Source organism: Triturus cristatus, chromosome 10 (genome assembly GCF_964204655.1).
Source record: "Triturus cristatus chromosome 10, aTriCri1.1, whole genome shotgun sequence".
In the NCBI taxonomy this organism is placed as follows: Eukaryota; Metazoa; Chordata; class Amphibia; order Caudata; family Salamandridae; genus Triturus; species Triturus cristatus.
Genome location: NC_140593.1, coordinates 978,928,737 through 978,945,535, shown reverse-complemented (window position 1 = coordinate 978,945,535; position 16,799 = coordinate 978,928,737). Strand labels below are relative to the sequence as shown.

At 43.6% G+C, this 16,799-nt stretch overlaps 1 protein-coding gene across 1 annotated transcript in view; it reads right to left on the bottom strand.

The window, feature by feature from the left end:
* Nucleotides 1-9,335: 9,335 nt before the first annotated feature.
* Nucleotides 9,336-16,799, bottom strand: part of AQP1 (aquaporin 1 (Colton blood group)) — a 33,357-nt gene continuing 25,893 nt past the window's right edge. The window contains exons 3-4 of the mRNA XM_085628886.1: nt 16,047-16,127; nt 9,336-12,012 (exon numbers count right to left, since the gene is read on the bottom strand). Of these exons, the coding sequence (XP_085485012.1) occupies nt 11,833-12,012; nt 16,047-16,127 (261 nt within the window). The 3' untranslated portion in view covers nt 9,336-11,832. The remainder of the gene's footprint in view (nt 12,013-16,046; nt 16,128-16,799) is intronic.

The following is a 16,799-nucleotide window of genomic DNA, read 5'->3' as shown; positions in this document are numbered from 1 at the left end:
GAGGTGTGTTTTGTATATTTGGGTTAACCCAGGCATTAGCGAACAGGTATACTTTAGTTTGATGATCTGCAAAAGGAATGTGGGTGACATAACCTGCTCTTGGCTGACTCTCAGAACCGATTGATAAACATTACTCATGTACATAACTACCGGTGTGTATGCAGCGATATTCCTTCGTATTCAACTTGTCTTTTCTGTCTCTATTTAACAGGGGTACACGGAGTGGTATGGAACTACGCTCTATCCCTGTGAAGTGTAGTGGAGTCTTATAGAGGGTAGGTAGGAACTACTTATATATGTTTTTGTGGCACGCGAGTATAGGTCATTGTTTTTGTGATTCTGTGTCATGTGTACAGTGATTGGTTTTCTCTATGTTTCCCTCACAACAGACCTAACGGAGCGATTGGTGCTAATACCACTCAACGCATACTAGATAGGAGGTTCTGAACTCAGAAGGGTCCTTTTTATTTTTGTAACAGGTATATGGTCTGTGTAGGGATTTTGGGGTGCTCTATACGGGTGAAGTTAGTCAGAGAGCACCATACGGTATGTATTATTGTTGTTGTCATTACAGGTCTCCCTCCCTGCTGTACCCATCCTTTCCTTCCCTCGCTTGATCCTCCCTTTGACCTTGGCCATTACGGCCATCAAGGCTAGGGTATATCAAGAGGTGGACCCTCCTGAGCATCAACCCGATCCTGAGGACATTCCGAGCTGACAGAATTTCCGACCCAAGAATTATTGTCCTCCTGGTCGGGTTGAGCAGGGATGGCCACTCTTGAAGATGTACTGGCTGTTCTTGCTACAGTACGAGCTGAGTTGGCAGCATCCCACCAGGAAACAGCTGACTTAAGAGCCAGGGTAGAAGGGATGCAGAGAAACCCTTTTAATATGGGGGTACAGGCGGCAGCACCTACCAATGCCATAGTCGTGGAAATGCCTGTTTCTATCCCGCTAGCCTCCCCAGAGCGTTTTTATGGAGAATCAAGTAAAGTCCAAGTTTTCCTGACTCAAGTTATGCTCCATTTTTCGTGTAAGCAGAAATCATTCCCCACCAATCAGGCGAGAGTAGCCTTTCTTATTTCCTATTTGGCTGGTGATGCGGCACAACGGGCAGTGCCCTTAGTAAATAGGGATGATCCCCTTCTCTATGATTGGGAGGCCTTAAGAGCAGAATTCTTGAAGGTGTTTGATAGATGAGCAGACTCCTTCACAGCAGACAGGGAATTATTGGAACTGAGACAGGGCAACAAAGACCTGTTAGTATATTTGAATACCTTCAGAAGACTAGTTGCAGAAACCAAGTGGCCTGAGGCCAAACAAGCATCGATCTTCCACCAGGGGTTAAGGGAAGAGCTTAAGGATGTAATAGCCCAAAAAGATCCGCAGCCAGCTACCTGTGAGGACTTGATTAATCTTGTACTACGACTTGACCACAGGTTAAGCGAGAGAAAAGGGGAACACAAACGGAAGGAAAGAGGCATGCCACCAGCCGAGAGGCAAAGAACTGCAGAGGCAAACAGCGCATCGGGGGTAGAGCCTATGGACGTAAGCACCATAAGAGCCGCATTAACACCTGCGGAAAAGGAAGTTCGACGGAAACAAGGCTTATGTCTATACTGCGGCAAAAGAGGCCATTTTGTTCAAGACTGCCCGGTGAAACCCAAGGCCAGCCGCTTTCGCAGCAATCGAAAAGTTACAGCGACAGTGGATTTTGTATCAGAAAACTAGCAGACTCAAAGAAACAAGAAGGGGTTTCTTGGAGTCTAACACATCTCCCTTCCTTATGGAATAGTGACCCTAATACTCAGGGGCATTTATTTATCGATATACGGCTGTTTCTTCAAACTCAGTGGGTACCTGCTTTTGCCATGATCGATTCCAGTGCCACAGGTATCTTTATGGATATAGGAGAAGCCAAACGTAGAGGTATTCGTCTGGTACCAAGGGACACGCCAGAAGAAGTATATGCTGTAGATGAAAGGAAACTCGTTACTGGCCCCATAGGGTATAGTTCAGAAGACTTGGGGGTTCAATACGGAGACAACCACAGAGAACGCATAAACTTCAATATAATCCATGCCCCTCAGTACGGAATCATCCTGGGTTTACCATGGTTGCGCAAACACAACCCTGACATCAATTGGATGACTAAGACAGTACAGATGAACTCACCTTACTGTTCAGAACATTGTCAAGCAGTAGCAGAAGGACCAGCCACCGCCTTGGCCTTGGGGACGAGCATAGCCACAGCCGCTGAGAAGGATATACAGCTACCGTATGTGTATAAGGGCTATGCTGAGGTCTTCAGCGATGTTCAAGCAGAAGTCTTACCACCCCATAGACAGTACGACTGTCAAATTGACCTTGTACCAGGGGCAGTGGTGCCTAGTGGGCGTATATATGCATTAACGGAGCCCGAAAATCACCACCTCAGAGCCTACTTAGATAAATATTTGGGATTGGGGTTCATACGACCATCAAAGTCACCTGCGGCTTCCCCGCTTTTCTTCATACCAAAGGCCAATGGCGAGCTCCGCGCTTGTATAGACTTTAGAGCGTTGATCGCAATTACGGTGAAGAACCGTTACCCCTTACCACTAATACCAGTATTACTTGAACAAGTAAAAAAGGCAAAGGTTTACACGAAATTGGACCTCAAGGGAGCCTACCACTTGGTTGGAATGAGAAGGGGCGACGAGTGGAAGACAGCGTTCAAAACCAGGTATGGGTTATATGAATATTTGGTCATGCCTTTCGGGCTGTGTAACGCTCCCGCGGCGTTCCAATATTTTTTAAATGATGTCTTGCGAGATATCCTAGACCATTATGTCGTGGTCTATATTGATGATATCCTCATCTACTCAGAGAATGAGCACATACACATACAACATGTTCAGTCTGTGCTACGGATCCTCCAGAAACACAAACCTCTTCTGCAAATTGAGCAAATGTGAGTTCCACGTCACCACAGTGGAATTTTTGGGAGTAATGCTCACGCCATCAGGACAGGAAATGGCTGAAAGGAAGATCACTGCCGTAAAAGATTGGCCTCCTCCCCGGAATGTGCGAGATGTGCAGTGTTTCATCGGATTCGCGAATTTCTACCAGAGGTTTATTCACCAGTTCTCAAGACTGGTTGCCCCCAGTACCAAGTTGTTACGAAAGGCACAGAAGTTTGAGTGGAACAACGAAGCCCAAGAGGCTTTTATCGCCCTGAAAACAGCCTTTGTATCTGCCCCTATTCTGACTCATCCAGACCCGGACAAACCATACATTGTGGAAGGTGACGCCTCAGACGTGGCTTTGGGAGCCGTGTTATCACAGAGACACTCTACGACGGGACAGCTCCATCCGGTGGCCTACATGTCGAAAAAATTAAACGAAGCTGAAAGGAACTATAGTATAGCGGAAAAAGAGCTCTTAGCCATCAAGAACGCCTTCATGGAGTGGAGACACTTGTTAATGGGTGCCAAGCATGTCGTCACAGTATATACGGACCACTGAAACCTGCAGTTCATGTCAGCCGCTAGGCAGCTTACCCCTCGTCAACTTAGATGGATGCTGTTCTTTTCGGAATATTAGTTCGTAATAACTTATAGACCAGGAGCAGAGAACAGAAAGGCCGATGCTCTCACCCGACAGACGACAACAAAGGAACTGGGTATACCCGTAGAACATCCCATCATAGACCCCACTAAAGTGCTTTTGTGCTATACAGCCTGACACCTTCCTCAAAGACATCCTCAGGGGACTTAACACCTTCTCGTGGAGAACATGGTTGAGAAGCCACACGGAATGGCCAGTTAAGAATGGGTACCAAATGAACCGAAATCGCCTTCTGACAGCCACCGTGAAATTGAGGAAACAAGTGTTCCACTGGTGTCACGAACTACCTTGTGCAGGACATAATGGTGTGGAAAAAACAGTGGATCACGTAAATAGGCAATTCTGGTGGCCCTCTCTCCGAAAGGAAATCAAGGATTGGATTAAAGCATGCAAAATCTGTGCAAAGATGAAATCAGATCACCTTCGACCTCAGGGACTATTGCAGCCTCTTCCTACGCCTAGCAGGCCGTGGGAGAACATTTCATTAGATTTCATTGTCGGATTACCATCTGACAAAGGTAACACAGTTATTCTGGTGGTTATAGACTATTTAACAAAGTTGTGACATTTTGTAGCCTGTCCTCAGGTACCATCAGCAGGCCAACTCGCTCTAATACTGATGAAACAAGTGATCCGTCTACATGGATTGCCAAGGAACAGTGTCTCTGATAGGGGTCCCCAGTTCACAGCTCAGTTCTGGAAGGCGGTATGTTCCTCACTGCATGTAACACCAGCCCTGTCCACGAGTTTCCACCCGCAAACCGATGGACAGACCGAGCGCCTCAATCAGACACTCAAACAATATTTGCGCTGTTACGTAGATAACAACACAGCGGAATGGGTGAACTATCTTTGGCTTGCTGAGATCGCGTATAACAGTGCTACCCACAGTTCCACGCATACCTCTCCGTTCTATTGTACCTATGGGTTCCACCCTAGATTTCTTCCCTTTATTCATCCAGCCGAGAACACCAAGCTCCCAGAAGTATCCAAGAGGGTGTCTCATATGCAAGAAACCTTAAGAACTGCACAGGAATATTTGAAGGCGGCGAAGCTCAAGTACAAAAGCACTGCCGATAAACATAGAAGACCAGGACCCTTATACAGAGAAGGGGACCAGGTATGGTTATCCACCAAGAACATACGTTTCAAGAAACACAACGTGTTTAACCCCCGCTACATCGGGCCTTACAAGATCAGTAGATGTATTAATCCGGTGACCATGAAGCTAAGTCTACTTTCACATCTACGAATACACCCAGTGTTTCATGTATCTCTGCTAAAACCATCCTACACACGAGTGAAAAAGTTGCCGCCTCCTCTGGTGGTCAATGAAGAGATAGAGTACGAAGTAAAGGGCATATTGGATTCATGATGGCGCGGCCGTAAACTTTGGTATCTGGTAGCCTGGAAGGGTTATGGTCCAGAAGAGAATTCATGGGAGCCTGCAACAGGAGTACACGCACCCAGACTAGTGTCTTCCTTTCACAGAAAATACCCACAGAAACCGGCCCCCTTAGCACGCTCTCGTTGAAGGAGGGATGTACTGTTATGAGCGCAGTCTCGAGCGCGCTACTGCCGGCAACACGGAGCACATTCTGTAGTTCGGCGCTTGGAAACGGAAGCGCTGCCGCGGACTACAATTCCCATGATGCCTACGACGTTACGCATGATGCAGCGCGGAACCGCCCATATAGGGAGTGGCGGCACCCGCGAGAGCGTCGGAAATTCTTCATCCTGCAGTCCGAAGCGTCCAGCCGTCGTAGCAGTAGGGTAAGGGTGCTGAGCACCACCAAACTCTTGTATCTGGATTGGGGTCCCGTATTCTGCATATTGTCTGGGCAATACTCGTGGGGATCCTCTCCCGGCTCCTACATCGTGTGGGCTTGTCAGTGGTGCTAACTGACAGGAAACGGCTTTGCTGCAGGCAAATTCCTGCGTTCTTGCCTCATACATGTGTCTGGCATACAGTCACATTGGGATTCTTGGATTCTTGCACGCTGGGATCAGAGACGTTCTCTGAGGTGTGTTTTGTATATTTGGGTTGACCCAGGCATTACCGAACAGGTATACTTTAGTTTGATGATCTGCAAAAGGAATGTGGGTGACATAACCTGCTCTTGGCTGACTCTCAGAACCGATTGAAAAACATTACTCATGTACATAACTACCGGTGTGTATGCAGCGATATTCCTTCGTATTCAACTTGTCTTTTCTGTCTCTATTTAACAGGGGTACACGGAGTGGTATGGGACTACGCTCTATCCCTGTGAAGTGTAGTGGAGTCTTATAGAGGGTAGGTAGGAACTACTTATATATGTTTTTGTGGCACGTGAGTATAGGTCATTGTTTTTGTGATTCTGTGTCATGTGTACAGTGATTGGTTTTCTCTATGTTTCCCTCACTACAGACCTAACGGAGCGATTGGTGCTAATACCACTCAACGCATACTAGATAGGAGGTTCTGAACTCAGAAGGGTCCTTTTTATTTTTGTAACAGGTATATGGTCTGTGTAGGGATTTTGGGGTGCTCTATACGGGTGAAGTTAGTCAGAGAGCACCATACGGTATTTATTATTGTTGTTGTCATTACAGGTCTCCCTCCCTGCTGTACCCATCCTTTCCTTCCCTTGCTTGATCCTCCCTTTGACCTTGGCCATTACGGCCATCAAGGCTAGGGTATATCAAGAGGTGGACCCTCCTGAGCATCAACCCGATCCTGATGACATTTCGAGCTGACAGCAAGTGCACCCACTTGCCAGTCCCTAAACCTTCCCTTTTCTTCATATCAGACACCCCTATGGTAAGCCCAAGGGCAGGGTGTATTGTAAGGATAAGGTAGGACATGCCCTGGTGTGTGTGGCATGTTTTTCACTATTGCAAGACTACCTGTTCTCCATAGGCCAGAATGAGCAGTTTGGTTATTACATCTTATAATCTTAACTGACTCAGAGAACATGGTGAAAATTCGAATTTAGTATGCCTGAACTCAGGATGATAAAATACATATTTTAGTAAGGTTGGTTTTAACATTCTGTGTTTGAAAGTGCAAAGTAGGCATTTTCTTGTCTAACCATTCAAACCTGCCTCTGCTAGGCTGTGTGTATTCCTTTGTCTGGAGTTTGAGTGACAGGGCTGGGGAATTCCAGGAGACAGGGTGAGGTGCCCCAGTGGGGAATAGAGAGATCTGCATCTAGATGGGTGGGAGGAGTTGCACCTGGGACCTGAATAGGGCTGTGCCTGCCTTCCACAATGCTGGCTCCACACCCTGGGGAGCGGCTGATGTATCTGCCCTGCACAGTGAATGAAGTGAAGGAATCCTGTCAACAAAGTGCTCCAGGGCTGGTGTTGCCTTCCACAATGCTGGCTTCACCTCCTGTGGGGCGTCTAATGTTTCTGCCCTGCACTGTGAAAGGAAAGGAGAAGTCTGGTAAACAGAGTGCTCAGGAACTGGTTTGGACTGGGCAAAGGCCCCTCTGCCTTCAGAGGACAAAGGATTTCTGGGTATAAATATTGGGACCCTGATCCCAAGAATTTAGATCACTTTGGGAAAACAAGAAGAACCTCTGCTGAGGGAGGAACCAGAAGAAGCTGAGGAGGAAACTATCCCTGAAACTGGGGGATTGGCCTGCAGTGGGTGCCTTACTGCCAAAGAGAGGAGAAAGGAACTTTGTGTGTACCTTTGCTCAACTTGTGAAGGATCTCCAAGGGCTTGGAAAAGAGCTTGCCTCCTGCTGAAGTCGCACGAACAACAGACTTCACCCCCCACCTCCCCAGAGTTCTTTGGAAGTGCCTGCTGCTGTTCTTGGGCCTTCTGAGGGACTGCGTGTCGCAAGGAGCTGGAAGCGCGACTCAAGAAGGAGAAGCGTGCCGCCGTCGGAGCTGTTGTCGTCGCATCTCGTAAAGTGTGTCGCCGCTACAGCATCGCATCGAGCAGAAGCGTCTCGCATCATCCAGGAAGTGTCTCGCAACGCCGAAGAAGCGTGTCGCCATCGCAGCCATCGTAGCTGACGCATTGCACCGCATCAAGAGAAGAGTCTGGCATCGAGGAAGAAGCGTGTCACCATCGCAGCCATCGTAGTTGTCGCATTGCACTGCATCAAGAAAAGCGCCTCGCATCCACGGAGAAGCGTGCCGCCGTCGGAGCTGCTGTCGTCGTATAGCGTAAAGGGGTGTCGCCGCTGCAACATCGCATTGAGCGGATGCATCTCGCAAACGTCGGAGAAGAGTGCTGCTGCCAAGGCCGCTGTCGTCGCATCGCGTAAAGGGTGTCGCCGCTGCAGCAGAAGCATCGACTCGAGTCTTCTCGCAACATCGGAGAAGCGTAATGCATCGGGAAGATCTTCACATCTTTATTTCTTTGCACCAAAAACTTAATCGCATCAACATCGTTGCAACACTTTCGTTGCCCTGCGTGTCGCATCTAAAAGGTACATTGACTTAAAGTGTCGCATTTAAGAACTAAAGAGAACTAACAAAATTCTACCATCTAAAGTAACAGTATTGTGTGTTTTTGTCGTTTAATGGTCTTGTGGTATATCTATATAACGAATACTTATTTTTTATATAAAACCTGTGTGGTGTTCATCTGTAGTGTTGTCACATGATTACTGTATGTGTTCACAAATGCTTTACACACTGCCTATGAGATAAGCCTGTCTTATCGTGCCAAGCTACCAAGGGGGTGAGCAGGGGTTATTTTAGGAGTGTACCCCCTTACCCTGACTAGAGGAGGAGGTCCCTATTTGTCACAAGTGCATACCTGTGCCAACTAGAGACCCCCAAGTCTAACAGTTGCAAACTGTTTTAATTTAGGGTCCAGCTTTTCGATATATGTGGCCAATCTGAAAGGCTTATTTAAACGTTGGGATACACTAAGAAATTCTGTGCACTGTCAAATTAGGAATTCATGCTTATTATCTTATGGATTTGTTTTGCATATAATGAAATGTATTGCTTAGAGCATTCATCTAAAGTATGATTACATAGGGAAAATAATTGATTAACCCTTCTTTTAAAAGTGTAGCTTCATATTGAGTTTGTCATTGCTCACATATTTGAAAAATAACTGTACTGTGAGGGGGATAACAACATTGAAGTTTAGTAGAGAAGGTAGAGTAAGCTAGTCATAACTTCTCAACTGGTTGAACTTTGGGGCTTATACTCCATCAAATGTACAAACATTTACCCCTGAATGAACCTCACAGCCATGATAGGACATGATATTTCTAAAAATGTACAGGAGATATGCCTTTCTATCTTCCTTGGAATTGGATGGTGAAGCTATGTTGCTAGTGGTCATATCCCTATGTACAAATACCCTTTTATGAATCACTGTGTCATGTGGTGAGGCATGTACGTGTGTGTGTGTATGCATGTGTGTGTGCACACGGGTGTATGTGTTCGGATAAGGGATGGTCTAAAGCTGAAGAAAGAGTCAGGCATAACTGCTATAAACAGGAATATCTCGGGACAAATGATGGACAGAATGCTGAACAATGCAAACATTCACCCCAGTCACAAGGATCTGGGTTTAGTGTCACGATTCTCACATCTATAGAACTATGCAATTAGTGCTCCCATCAAAATGTCGACCCTAAGAAAACTTTTGCGTATTTTGCTGATATTGTTAACCTCATTTCTTACTTGTATAATAATATATACGTTGATCAAATTCCACACATCCAGCATGAAGTTTAATTATAATAAAGTACACAGAGCAACCATTTTGTTAGTGTAATTGTTTTATTTGTATTTGTAAGCTGATACAAATCACTTTATTTACATACATGGTATATAAAATATTGGAATACTTCGTAAGCAAAAGAAACATGCTACGCAATGCCATCAATTACTTACTGATTTTACAAACTAAACAAAAAGAGCTACATGATGCTGGAAACAATTCCATATAAAAACAATCTAAAGGAATCGTCTCCATATTGCCCCCTAATGCACTTGTAATTGCTGATAACATATTTCAAATGATACAGTGACATGATCTGCCCATTAACCTTTTAGTGGCATTACCTTGGCATTAATTGTATATGAATGAATGGCCCTACGAAAGATTCTGAGGTACATGAAGTGTGAGCTTCATGGGTTATTTAACAAAAACAAACATTATTCATTCATTCATTCATGTGTTATTTAACGAATTGGGAGTGGTTTTCAGAAAAAGGTGATACGCTGGGATTGATAAATCAGAGTGGTCCAAAGGAGTAGCTATCATAGCCACACAGCCCAAAAACCCTGAATACACCTAATTTCACCTGATCACAGGAGGTATGCATGATCAGCTGTGCTTGTAAAAAACAAGTGTGGACCCAAAGTTGTTCTTAACATCCACATACGAAGGCTGCCTAGTCTTGATTCCATATTATGCCTCTTTTTTCCTCCACTTTACACGTCCTGCCTATTTATATTACTATATGGTTTTTTTCATCCCTTCTTTCTCCATTTGTTACTGTTTTCATTTCTCTGCCTCCTTTTTTTCCATTTTCGACCTTTCTCGCTCTATCTCTGGGTCAATGTTTAAGCATGAAAGATAAGTCCTGGTCCTCAAACTTTGGTGCCGGTGCCCATCACCTGCAACCTTCAGCACAAATAAGGCACTGATGGTCGGTCATAGCTAGTACTTTAATTGGAGATTGCCTGGGAATATCAGAGTAAAAAAGAACAGTAGGCAGGCTTAGAGACAGTATGGAAGATATTCAGGGGCAGACCCTGGGACATAGTCAGTTAAGAAAGTAGGGCTATTGATGAATATAGTTGTCTGGTTGAAATGAAGATGAAGTGACTGATAGATAGAAATACACATAGAGAGAGTTACCACTAACTTTATGTAAAAACAGCTTAGATCTGCTGATCACTATGGTGGTCGGACAGACTGTTAAGTAGGTACTTAATGCAAAACAGTGGCACCATTGAAAATGTGGTAACTGGGGTAAAACGACAGATGCGTGCTGGTGACACTTGTGAGATGGAAATATGCAATTTAAAAGCACAGTTTAGTTGTAATGTGCGAAGGGATTTATTCTGAGAAGTAAAATCCATCCATGAGCTCGTGTACTCAGCACTGTTGAGAGAGATGGTAATACGAAAATAACCGAAAATCGAAAAATATGGAAGCTTTTGCCTTTAATTCTTCCTCTGTTTTAGTGTTAACTTACTGTATTCCCATTTCTTATCTCTTGTGTTTAACTTAAGTGCACTACAGTCTATGACGCGTTTAACGTTTGTGCAAATAAAAAGAGTCCAAAGTAACCAATCTAGTGATGGAATTGTTTTTCTCTTATTTTGCTAGAATTCATGCAGCAGCTAGTGCAAGTGCTGAACATTATGATGGAGTTAGTGCATTAGGCTGACCTTAACATCCCTATTTCCAACAACTTGGAGATGTTTTTTTAAGATACTCAAAGATGCCACTGGTCCAACAAAAGCAGAACAGTGGCAGGAAATTGATTATCTCTTGCTGTGTTAAGAGTAGGACTTTCCATTACATTTAAGCTTGGTTACTGGCGTTTAAAAGAAAATAAACATTCATATTAAACTCCAGTCTTAAAGACAGCATCTGTTTACTTGTAATTTATGAATCTAGAGAGCCAGGTAATGCAGTTATTTTGTGCCTCCCTTAGTTATATGTATTGCACTGTTTTATGTGTTGCTAGTTAAATAGTCTGTGGAAAAATGTTTTAAGGAAATACTTAGGGCTAACGTCTTACAAATGATGCAGTTCTAAAGGAGCCATAATTACAAACTAGAATAAATATAATAGATCCACCTGTAATGCGTTACATTTTAATCCTTTCAGAGTCTCACCTGATTTCTAATATCGCGGTCCTCTTGAGTGAAGCAGATTTCATCCTGGGACTCACATACATGACAATGTGTGGCCTTCGAATATAGGGATTCAGAGCATAAAAGTAGGGATTGCTATATTTATGGCCAAAATGCAATTTATACAAACTGAAGAAGGTGACGAAAAAAGTCTTGAATTGTTCTCCTGTACAATTTACCTTCATCTTATAATTGACCATTTTTCATGATTAAGATACCAAAGCATCCCACAACAGTGCTCAAAAAGATTCCTTGTATAAAAATGTCAAAGGCTATGAAAAAAGAAAAATACATGACTCAAAACATCTTTTGGAAATACTGTTTGTGTTTACAAAGGAGTCCACAATACTGACAACATCTCTCTCATGAACTTTTCTCGCTCCCTTATTTTGGTTTCATCTCAACCCTGGCGTGCGTGTCGTCCCCATCCAGGTCGTATTCTTGGACTTGTCCATTTGTCCACACCTTCATGCGGTCTCTAAAGTCACTGGTTCGTGGCGACAGAATAAAGTCATACACTAAAGCGGCAGTGGCTCCTCCAATCATTGGGCCAACCCAGAAGATCTGCAATAGAAAACCAGGTATGACTTTTATATCCACAAGCACTTTAACCATGAATTAAGATGTCAATTTCCATTGGAGAAAATGGTTTCTTCCTACCCTGGAGGCATTTTATCTTTTATGACGTGTATTTTACACATTTAACAATTCTTGGCAGCTTATGGGCCCTCGTAGAAGACACTTTTGCCAGGCCTCCTTTCATTTGCATATTGGCCATACACTGACTATTTAATAACAGAGATATCATGAACTGAATTATCAAGTGTTTAGTGGTTGGATAAGAAGTTAGCATTACAATCTAAATAATTAAAATCTGCCACTTTTTGTTAGTCTGCTTTTTGGAGTGAAATTAGATTTTCAAAACTGCCAAAATCGTCTCCGTATGCAGATTAGATAAATGTGAGGATTTTTAAAGTGTCCTCAGAAAACCACCTGTGTACGGTAACGGAATGAGTAGGCTAAGCACATCAATTATGACTGGCTATCACCAGTCAATCAGAATGGTCTTAAAACAAAGGCATGTTCTGACTGATTGAAAGGTTGGTCAATCAGATTGCAATTTTTTCAGCAACCTGATTGACCACCCTTTTAACCAATTGGAAAAGAGTTCAGTGTTAGGCTCATCCTGATTGGCGCTGGCAAACAATCAAAATCGCTGTGGTTACTCAGAAACAATACCCGTGGCTTGTGTGCAGGTTGGTAATTTGGGATTACTCTGTAAAAATCCCTAGCATACCACCTGATATTCACTTCATGGTTGGCAGAAGAGGGTGCCCAGCAGAAATGGATTTTCACTGGCATATGCAGGAATGTTGGTAGAATGAGAAATATATTTTCACCCTGCCCTACAATAGCAGTTATTATTACCCGACTAAACAGTACTCATTTTAGTGATTACTTTTAGATGGAAACTTGAATGTAACACTTATGGCATTCGTATTTGCGACACTCTTGGGTACACACCGGCTAAAGGAAAATGGGAAGAGAAGCCCATAAAATCTCGCGATTCATGGTTTTTAGAGCAGATTGTGTCCTAACAAGTATCCTTAACGGTACCTAACACTTAGGTCGGTAGCACCTTCACGGATCCTCCAAGCAGGTCTCTTCCCTGCGCTCCTGTACTTGGACCCTTTAGCATCGTTTAAATGTTATATCTAATAGCTTTTCCTTGAATTTGTATTAGGTTTGATTGCCATTTATTTAGGAGTAAGAATGCATGGTGTGGGGTGCATCAAACGACCAGTCTTGCCTCATACTTGTATTTTAATTGTTAGTAGGCATATTTTCAAAATATCAGTAAGCTTAGATGGCTATTTGTTTTCAGCTGTAAAACAAACATTTCCTTCTTAAAAATGAAATATTATGCTTACAATATGAAAAGCAAAACTACATGCCCCAGAATGCAACAAGATGTTTGTTAAAATACCAGAAATGGCTGAATGTTTTGCACAGGACATGGGATTATTTGTGTGGCATTATATTATTTAACATTTCAAATCCTGCAGTTATGTTGGGGTACCCCTTTAAAAGCACACAACAACATAAGATAGCCAACATGAAACTGGAAGACCTGTCACCCCCAAAAATATGCTTTGACAGGATTAATGGAATGAGGCTTTGGAAATGTTTGGAGGGCCCCTTTGACACATCCCTCCAGCCAGGAGGTGACTAGAAAAGTGTAATGATGGTTTTTAAAGCGTGACCAATGACCAGTCTGTTTTCGTTAAGTTAAATCACAGTACTGCTTTTCAATGTAAAGTTTATCTGAGTTACACAGTCTAACTGCTCTTCTTGGCCAGAGACTGGCTCCCCCTTCAGCCCCACCCCCCGCAACCCCCAACATGGCCTCATATACCCTTTGTGGGCCTGCCCTCCAGATTTAGGAATCAGCTATCTATGTAAGGCTAGCAATGTATTCAAATTACATTGATATGTTGCCTCTGTCTAGATAAGTTAATGCTATTACTGACATAAAATATTCAACAAGCACTGGCATGGCCAATTGGTCTTACCTGTGAGCCTAGGGCTCAAAGCTATTGGCTCTGCTGGTGCTTTGTACCTTTATGGCAGCAGAACATGCACAAAGACCATTTTGGAATGCTTTTTTGAGCATTAAAAAAATCCCCAATGGCTGCCATGAGCGTGCATGCATACATGTTTTCATCTTGAAATGTGTTCACAAAGCTTCGAAAAAGAATTTCAAGATGCTGCCGGGTGAGTGAAAACATGCATTTGCACATATGGTGGCTATTTTGGAATGCTTTTTCATACACCTAAAGAAAACACATTTAAAGATGGCCGTTTTGTGTGCACATGTGACAGTGACACACACCAGCTAGCTTGGAATTGAATAGAATTCAAAGATGGTTGGTCACTGCTCTATTAGTGGAGAAACGTGGGCATAGACCAGTGTGGTACACAGGTGTTTGGGGCCTAATTCTCAATTAAAAAGAGCAGAGATTGGGAAAGAGAGAAGTAGATCCAGAACAAGAAGAAAGAAAGAGTGAGCGGAAAAATAGTCATGTATTCACTACAAAGGGAGGTCCTGCCATCAGAAGTAGAAAGATACATCTCTGCTAGTCAAAACACCATGAGACCAAATGCTGCTTGTGTGGGATAAACACAAGAATAAGGAGGAAAGTCAGTGAATCTAGAGCAGGCAACTAAAATAGACAAATACACCACTGAATCAAGAGTGAGGGCTAGACTCAAAGTGCACCCTAAGGGCCTGATTCAAAGTGTGGCGGTATGCACCCTGTCCTTCAGGGTGACCGAGGACATCATGTCTGCCATCCATCCTGACTGACAGAGGACTGGCATATGTAGAAATCACCACCAGCCCAGTGGATCTCTGTACCTTAATAAAACACCATTACATGGTTCTTCTGAAGGTACCAAAAGTTTGGTGGATGGCAATGGTCGGTTTTGACAGCTCTTCACCAAACATTTTCCTTTTCAATAACAATCCCTCAAAGTGAGTTTGTTGTTAAAAAACAAACTAATGCCGGCGCCACTCAGGAAGTTTTTCCCTGGGTATGGGGCCCATTCTTTGTATCATTCTGTTTGTCACTGGCAGGTTTTCCCTGGTGGTGACAGACAGACATAAAGGACATCAGCCTGTCAGTCTTAAAGAGGGTGGTCTGTGTAATGCCCATACTCTGATGGCCAGCACTTTGTCAGGCCATCGAAATAATAAATAACGGAGCCAGCGAGAGCACCGCCAAAGGAAAACTGATGGTCCACCTAACCATGGCGGGCCGTCTGACCGTTTGGCATAGAGGGAACAAGAGCACATTTCTGTTTGCTCATTTGTAAACTCTAACACTGCCACATGGTTAGAGGCCTTTGTCAGTGTGAAAATGAGGTTCTATGCTGTACGTTAAAAGGCTCCTAGGACGAAGTGTGGCATCGCATTGGGGAAGGGGAGGCCAATAATGGACAAATCAAAGCTACCCAAAATGTGGGTCCCCAGATTTCAGGAATTATTGAAAGGGCTGGAATGGATCCAGCCGCAGCCCATGCAAGTCAGAGTGGTGTGGCGGTGGGGCCAGGTGGGGGGGATTTCGACAGATGATGACGAGGGAGAATTATTTATTTGATTTTCCCTTGTCATCGTCAGTCGAAATCATCCCCCCCCCCCACCCCCCCCCAAGCCAGCCCCACCGGTCTTACCTGCATGGCATGGGCCACAGCTGAATAGATCATGTCACATGTGATGTTTTAAAACTAGGACAACTTCTTATATTCCTGCCAGCATGTTTTGTGATGCTCGGGTTATAGGAATTGCAGAGGATCTTGTATAACGGTTTGATGAGTAAGCAGTGAGTCAGTGAATCACTTGCCCGGCTCTCTATACATATTATTGACCTCTAGTATGCTTCAGCCCAAATCCTCTTACATCTCACCCTTAGTAATGATTCCATTAACTGTAAACTGGAAGACCATATGCAATGATTAGCACATAAGGAACACATGTTTTTATATTTACTTTGCATTAGTCTCAAAAGACTGAAGTTGTACATCTTATTTTCACTTACCCAGTGGTCTTTGAAGTTTTTGGTAATGACTGCGGAGCCGAAGGATCTGGCTGGATTCATTCCGCATCCCGTGTAATCAATCTGTAAAAAAATATTTTTTGCAATTAGCATTTTGTTGAATTGTGAGCCTTAGAACTGTGCAAATATCTATTCACCAGGACGAAATATAGCTTAAAGGGCACAATACATTTAAAGTGGCTCCAAAGACAAAAAAAATAGTTTGATAGAAAACTTGTCATTTTGTTAATATTCCAATATTGGAAAAAGGAGGAATCAAATTCCAAAAGATGACATAGATAGTCAAAGAAAGCACTTTGAGACCCTAGGGTGTGCCCCTTGTGACTCGAATAGATGTTATTACGCACTATTTACAATAACACATCTTAACAAGTAATACATTTTTGATAAATATGACGTGGGTCACTGAGGCGCGAGCTACCTGAAGTATCCTTTTATTAATATGGAGCCATACAAATATAAGTAGAATTCGATTGTAGAAATTGAGGCTGAACGACACGATTCCCATGAGCTAAGCATTTCTGTTCAATATGGCGGCCTCATTGTTAATTACTTGAAGTTGACCTACATGTCTATGCAGAATGTGCTATCTGTAGGATGTGCCTGGGCAATTAAGCTGCTTTTGTTTTGTCTTACAAGGGCAGCGGATATCCTCATACGCATATAGAAGTGAAAGTCAAGCATCCGGATAAACAAACTTAAAGAATGACTGAGACCTGCCTGGGGAGTGACGTT